The 7,636-nt window shown below is 24.8% G+C and overlaps 1 protein-coding gene across 1 annotated transcript; it reads left to right on the top strand.

Moving 5' to 3' along the window:
- Positions 1 to 4,998: 4,998 nt before the first annotated feature.
- Positions 4,999 to 5,901, top strand: LOC126265315 (uncharacterized). The gene is made up of 2 exons (XM_049966329.1): positions 4,999 to 5,042; positions 5,101 to 5,901. The coding sequence occupies exons 1-2, from the start codon at positions 5,040 to 5,042 to the stop codon at positions 5,899 to 5,901; spliced, it is 804 nt and encodes a 267-aa protein (XP_049822286.1). The 5' UTR covers positions 4,999 to 5,039.
- Positions 5,902 to 7,636: the final 1,735 nt, after the last annotated feature.

The following is a 7,636-nucleotide window of genomic DNA, read 5'->3' as shown; positions in this document are numbered from 1 at the left end:
GAATTCAATATTTTTTAATGATTTTATAGAAAATATTTTTAAAATTAAACATTTTTAAAGGAATATTATGACATACATTGATTTAATTGAATTAAAAAGTTCTGCCAAGATGTAAGTTCATGTAAAATTATAAATTTTAAATTATTTCAAATAGTTAAATAAGTTTTAATATTTAATAATAATCTTTTTGAGTACATAAATATATTGTAAATATACTTTTAGTCCATAAATTATTGTTTTCCATCAAGAATTAATTAATTTTTACTGATTGTAGAGATAATATTTTTAAAATTAAACAGTTTTGAAGTAAAATTATGACAAAAATTAATTTAACAGAATTAAGAAATTCTGCCAAGCTGTAAGTTCATGTAAAATATATATTTTTAAATTATTTCAAGTAGTTAAATAAGTTTTAATGTTTAATCAATTTGGATTGTGTTTAAGAATATTTTTTGGAATATTTTTGAGTACATAAATTTGTTATAAATATACTTTTTGTCCCTAAAATATTGTTTTTTCAATAATTCAATATTTGTTATTGATTTTATAGAAAATATTTTTAAAATTAATTTACCAGAATTAAGTTCTGCCAAGCTGCAAGTTCATGTAAAATATATATTTTTAAATTATTTCAAGTAGTTAAAAAATTAACGTTTAATCAATTTGGATTAAGATTAAAATTATTTTTTGGAATTATTTTGACTACATATAATTTAGCTTAATTGATTTTTTTAATCAAATTTGATAAAACTAAAGTTTCAAAATAGTTGAATTAATCTAATATATTTAAATATTAGTAAAACAAATTTCAGAACTTAATAATTGTAATTTCTTTTAGAATATGGAATTTAGACAATAAATATTGTTATATTTGTTTCCTTAGACTTATTACTCTAAATTAATGCTATTCCAGTTATTAATATTGATGAACCATTTATCTCATCATCAACATCATCGTCGTTAAATAAATTTATAGTATCTTGGGATTGTGAGTTACCAAAATTAATATAACTAATCATTTATATTTTATAATACGTTTTAGGAAAACTTGGTTGCCTAATTGAATTTATAGACAATTGTGTTGACGATCAATGAGATTTGTGGAACTTATTATTAGTATTAATTCCACAAATTTGAATAGTTTTTAAAATACAATACAAAATTAATTAACTTATTCAAGTAAATCATTTAAATTATCTTTACAAAAAAGAACATTATTATTAATTAGACATTTGATTAAAATCTGACTAAAAATATTAAGGCACAACAAAATTATGTCAATGAACCGGTTGTCCAATTTATTATCTTGACTAATTTGAATACAACCAATTTACAAGTCAACAACCAAAACAATTGTCAATAATCAATCGCAGCAATTCAATCCAACCAACGATTATACGAAACTGGCTACTTAAAACCGGACGATTCAATAGTTAATCAAAAAACAATAGAATTCCAACTTAAGCAAATGTACATGGACGAATTGATCCATTCTTTCACCTCCTGATTCTGTATAAGTTAGTTAACGGTCTTCATAAACTTTGATTGATAGACCAGCTTAATTTCAGCCAATTGTACCGATTCAATATTTATTACAGTACGATGGCAAAAACGCATAAAAAATAATTAAATTCGGAAAATTACGCATTCAGGAAATTACGGGCTAATTACATTTTCATTATGTCTTATTACCGGAGTCGTAATTTGTAATGCGTCGCTATTCAGCAAACGCGTGATGATATTGGTTTTAATCATCCCGTGGATGGTCCAGCGGTCTTATAATGGGTCTCTGTGGGTGTCCATAGGGCACAATTACGGAAGATATAAAGGCAATTAACGACAAATTGAATAGGCCTGAATAATGATTCCCATTTGATATTTTCCACAAAAAAATGTCTATTTTGAATGTTGCTGTTTTGCCCAAATTACAACAACGTTTATTTAATTAAGGAGCTCCTTGTGGTTCTAAGAAAGATTCATTTCCTTGAAAACAGGATGCGTTATTTTAATGAGTATTCCATTTTTACACTGTAATTGATGAGAATATATGTATAATAAAAATATTAATTACACAGAAGTATAATCTTAATGAACCAATTATGTCTAATCGCAGAAAGGGCATAAAAAAATATTAATGCAACATCCCCCCCTCGTGTAAATACAGAACGGGCAATAAAAAACGCAATCTGCAATATTTTAATTTTATTTTTTATTATTGACGTATTAATTAGTAAACGCTAATTGCGGTATTTAATTGACCGCGATTTTATGGAGCTTATAAAAATCTTGATGTCAATACAACGTACTTAAAATATTTATTATTGGAGTATAATTTATGAAATATTACTTTTTTAGTATTATTATGTTGGGTCAAAAAAGTCTTCATTTTAATTTTAAAATTTAATATTTATTCAATATGCTAAATTATTGTGGAGCTCGACAGAACTTCTTATTGAAAGTTCGTTTATTTAATTTTATTTTTTATGAACGTTAAATTTCAAAAATATGTTCTGTTCAATCTGAAATGTATATTTTTTTGTGAACTTAAGTCTGACAGAAGTTTATTCAATTAAGTTAATTTGTTTAATATTATTTTAAAATTGATGTTTAATCTTCTCCTTAATCAATAAAAAATTGAATTATCAATCATGGAAAATGATTCTTAATTCATCTAAATTAATTTATGTCATAATATTCCTTTAAAACTGTTTAATTTTAAAAATATATTCTCTAAAATCAGTAAAAAATATTATATTCTTAATGGAAAACAATATTTTAGGGAAAAAAGTATATTTTTAATAAATTTATGTACTCAAAAATATTCCAAAAAATATTCTTAATCATAATCCAAATTGATTAAGCATTAAAACTTATTTAACTACTTGAAATAATTTAAAAATATATATTTTACATGAACTTACAGCTTGGCAGAATTTCTTAATTCTGCTAAATTAATTTATGTCATAATATAACTTTAAAAATGTTTAATTTTAAAAGTATATTCTACACAATCAGTAAAAAATATTGAATTCTTGTTGGAAAACAATATTTTAGGGACAAAAGTATATTTACAGTAAATTTATGTATTCTACATGAAATAATTTAAAAATATATATATTTTACATGAACTTTCAGCTTGACAGAACTTTTTAAATCAAATGAATTAATTCATGTCATTAATATTCCTTTAAAAATGTTTAATTTTAAAAATATATTCTCCATAATTAGTAACAAATATTTAATTCTTGTTGGAAAACAATATTTTAGGGACAAACAGTATATTTACAATAAATTTATGAATTCAAAAATATTCTAAAAATACTTTTAATCATAATTCAAATTGATTAAACATTGAAATTTATTTAACTACTTGAAATAATTTAAAAATATATATTTTACATGACCTTACATCTTGGCAGAATTTCTTAATTCTGCTAAATTAATTTATGTCATAATTTTCCTTTAAAACTGTTTAATTTTAAATATATATTTCCTACAATCAGTAAAGAATATTAAATTCTTGATGGAAAACAATATTTTAGGGACAAAAATTATATTTACAATGAATTTATGTATTCAAAAATTCTCCAAAAAATGTTTAAACATAATCCAAATTGTTTAAACATTAAAACTTATTTAACTAGTTGAAATAATTTAAAAATATATATTTTACATGAACTTACAGCTTGGCAGAACTTTTTAATTCTGCTAAATTAATTTATGTCAAAATATTCCTTTAAAACTGTTTAATTTTAAAAATATATTTCCTACAATCAGTAAAGAATATTGAATTCTTGATGGAAAACAATATTTTAGGGACAAAAAGTATATTTACAATAAATTTATGTATTCAAAATTATTCTAAAAAATATTTTTAATCAAAATCCAAATTGATTAAACATTAAAACTTATTTAACTATTTGAAATAATTTAAAAATATATATCTTACATGAACTTACAGCTTGGCAGAACTTTTTAATTCTGCTAAATTAATTAATATCATAATATTCCTTAAAAATATATTCTATACAATCAATAAATTGTTAAAAAACTGTATTTTATGGATAACAAAATATATTTACAAAAAATGTACTCAATATTCAAAAAAATATTGCTCATACAATTATTTAATTATTTAAAACAATACAAAAATGCGTATTTTAATTAGACTTCTGTTAATAAGTATATTAAAAATTAGTTTTAATAATGTTTAATTTTAAAATTATATTCTGGTTAATTCATAAAGAATATATATTATTTTTTAATAAAATTAACACATATACATACAAGGCATATTTACAAAAATTTACTTTCTCATAATGATTCCAATAAAATATTGTTGACCATAAATTATAATGTACAAATAAATTTGTATAATTGGATTTGATAACGCATTCACAATTTTTTATGTAATTTGTATATAATTCGTTTCCGCCAACACAAAAAAAAATCCCACTGAAATTGGTCATAGACCTTAAGTTTTAATAATAAATTTTTAATCAGATTATGCTAATGAGAGGCCATAATTTCAACTCATTCCGAAATAATCATCCAGACCATTAAATTAATTTATTTCCTTTACAAGTTTCAGTTTAATCATAGTTTAATTAATGTGGTTTTCTAATAAATAATAATTTTTATAGTCTGTTATTAAAAAATTAAATTTGGCAAACAAGATGTTATTAATTAGGATTTTGGTTTTTATATGTAAATTTATAATTGGCGTTAAATTACCTGCAGATAAAACATAATTAATTCCTTCTAATTGCCTAAGAAATCTTTTAAATAGTTATTGATCATTAACATAATAATTAACGGTACTACACAAATTTGTTAATTAATTATTTACTAATTTCAGACAAATCCACCTTTCTATTTATTAATTAAACATGTGCCTAAATAGTAATTACAAAATAGGTCGAAACTATATCTTTGCAATAAATTCATTATCTTGTTTAGATAAAAGATATTAAATAAAGACACCAGTTTGCTATTAAACTTAGATGTAACTAATCAGTTTGTAATCATCATCATCAGAAATGGTAATAATCTTTTTAGTAGAGGCAATAAATGTGGCTTAATTTCGTTTTATTGTTACAGGTGAACGAAATACTGCAAAACGCAATATCATCCCTCAAAGCCCTTCGATGTCCGATTTGCACGAACGTGCTGCGACCGCCGATCCGCACGTGCACCGCCAACCACACGTTCTGCCCCAACTGCAACATATGCACCACCCGGTGTGGCAAAACCTCCTCGTCCAGGACTAACGAAGCTCTCGAACAGATGTTCCTGGTGCTCAAGGTGCCCTGCATCTACGAGCTGGACGGCTGCGACCACGTGGAAAGGGGCGCTACCATAACGGACCACGAGGCGGAGTGCAAGTACAAACCGTTCCCGTGCCCCTTGGAGGTGGACTTCGACTGTCCTTGGGTCGGGAACATGTGCGAGATCGACGAGCATCTGAGCGTGGACCACAGGAGCCACGTTTTCGGGTCGGGGAAGCAGTTTTGGAGGAACGTGGACGGGTGGTTTTATCTTCAGGACCAGGAGGACGCGAGCAAGCTGAGGGCTTCGTTCAATCAGCAGTGCAGTTGTTGGTGCGTTTGGATTTTGGGGAGACTGTTCAGGATTGTCGTTGAGGTGGACGAGTACGAGTTTTGCATTTGTGCTCACTTAATAAAGGATTTTAGTGATGATGAGGAGACGAAGTTTTCGTGTGACTTTGCCATTTTGGATAAAAATCTCGAGGAGAAAAGAGCTATGAGTATAGTTTGTAAAGGGTTGGAGGTACATTCGAAAAATCAAATGGTTGATGGTGTAAAATGTGATGTGACGGAATATTTAAATAACGATGAGTGTTTATTTTCTGTTGAGATTGTTAAAAGACTAGATGTTTAGGGTTCATGGAATTGTTTTAATTTATGCTGTTTTGTCTAATAAAATGTTTGTTTAAATTATTACTTAATGTTTTATTAAAATATTTATTTGTTTTTAACATAAAAACCAAATTAAAAAGAAATAATAAGTACATTAATAGATAGATACGTAATAATTAATCTTTGACCGCACAATTTGTACAACTAGGTGCTTGAAATAATTACAAAATAACTAATTGATACATTACGAGTAAATATTTGTACGCTTACAGATATTATCAGTGAATGACACATCTAAAAAGTATTATACGGGTGTATATCTCTAAATAATTATGGGATTCACAGAAGAAATAGGGTATTTACTCAAATACACACCAACTATAAATTTGAAAATAATTTTTTCTAAACTATGTATTACTGTACTTAGTTTGTCCTCCTCTACTTCATCGAAGACGTAACATTGAGGCACTGAGGCATCAATAAAAAATATTGAATTCTTGTTATTAAAAAATTATGTATCCAAAAATATCCCAAAATATATTTTTATAAAATCAATAAATTGATTAAGAATTAAAACTTATTTAACTACTTGAAAAATTCAAGAATGTAAATTTTATATGAACTTCTTAGTTCAACTAAATTAATTTATTTCATAGTATTCCTTTATTAATCTGTAATACTAAATATTTATTCTGTACAATCAATAAAAAATATTGAATTCTTGTTATCATAAAACTATGTACCCAAAAATATTCCAAAATATATTTTTAAATATAATCCAAATTGATTAGAATTTAAAACATATTTAACTACTTGAAAAATTCGAGAATATAAATTTTACAAGGACTTACAGCTTAGCAGAACTTTTTAGTTCAACTAAATTAATTTATTTCGTAGTATTCCTTTATAAATGTGTAATACTAAAAATTTATTCTGTACAATCAATAAAAAATATTGAATTCTTGTTATCATAAAACTATGTACCCAAAAATATTCCAAAATATATTTTTAAATATAATCCAAATTGATTAGAATTTAAAACATATTTAACTACTTGAAAAATTCGAGAATATAAATTTTACAAGGACTTACAGCTTAGCAGAACTTTTTAGTTCAACTAAATTAATTTATTTCGTAGTATTCCTTTATAAATGTGTAATACTAAAAATTTATTCTGTACAGTCAATAAAAAATATTGAATTCATGTTATCATAAAACTATGTACCCAAAAATATTCCAAAATATATTTGATTAAAAATATATATAAATTGATTAAAATTTAAAACATATTCAACTACCTGAAAAATTCATTATATAAATATTACACGAACTGACAGCTTAGCAGAACTTCTTAGTTCAACTAAATTAATTTATTTCATAGTATTTCTTTATAAATGTGTTATTCTAAAAATATATTCTACACAATCAATAAAAAATACTGAATTTTTGTTATTAGAAAACTGTGTACCCGAAAATAGACCAACAATTTTGGGGTACATTGTTCCATTCTTTCTGAAGCTTTTGAGGTAATTCTTAAAGGTTATTTGAGGGTTTCAGATTTCCTATACGTCGAACAAGAATGTCCCAAAGATGTGTTATTGATTATCTGTAACAATTATAAATGAAAACCTATTTTTAAATAAATATACACAGAGTGTAGAGAAAATATTAATAATAATCAATTATTATTGGTGTGCCGCATTCATTTTTTGGAACAGTGAATTATTATTATAACATAAAGAATTCTTAAATGTTAA

The sequence above is a fragment of the Aethina tumida genome, chromosome 4 (assembly GCF_024364675.1).
Source record: "Aethina tumida isolate Nest 87 chromosome 4, icAetTumi1.1, whole genome shotgun sequence".
NCBI classification, from domain to species: Eukaryota; Metazoa; Arthropoda; class Insecta; order Coleoptera; family Nitidulidae; genus Aethina; species Aethina tumida.
This window is presented reverse-complemented; position numbering and strand designations above follow the sequence as displayed.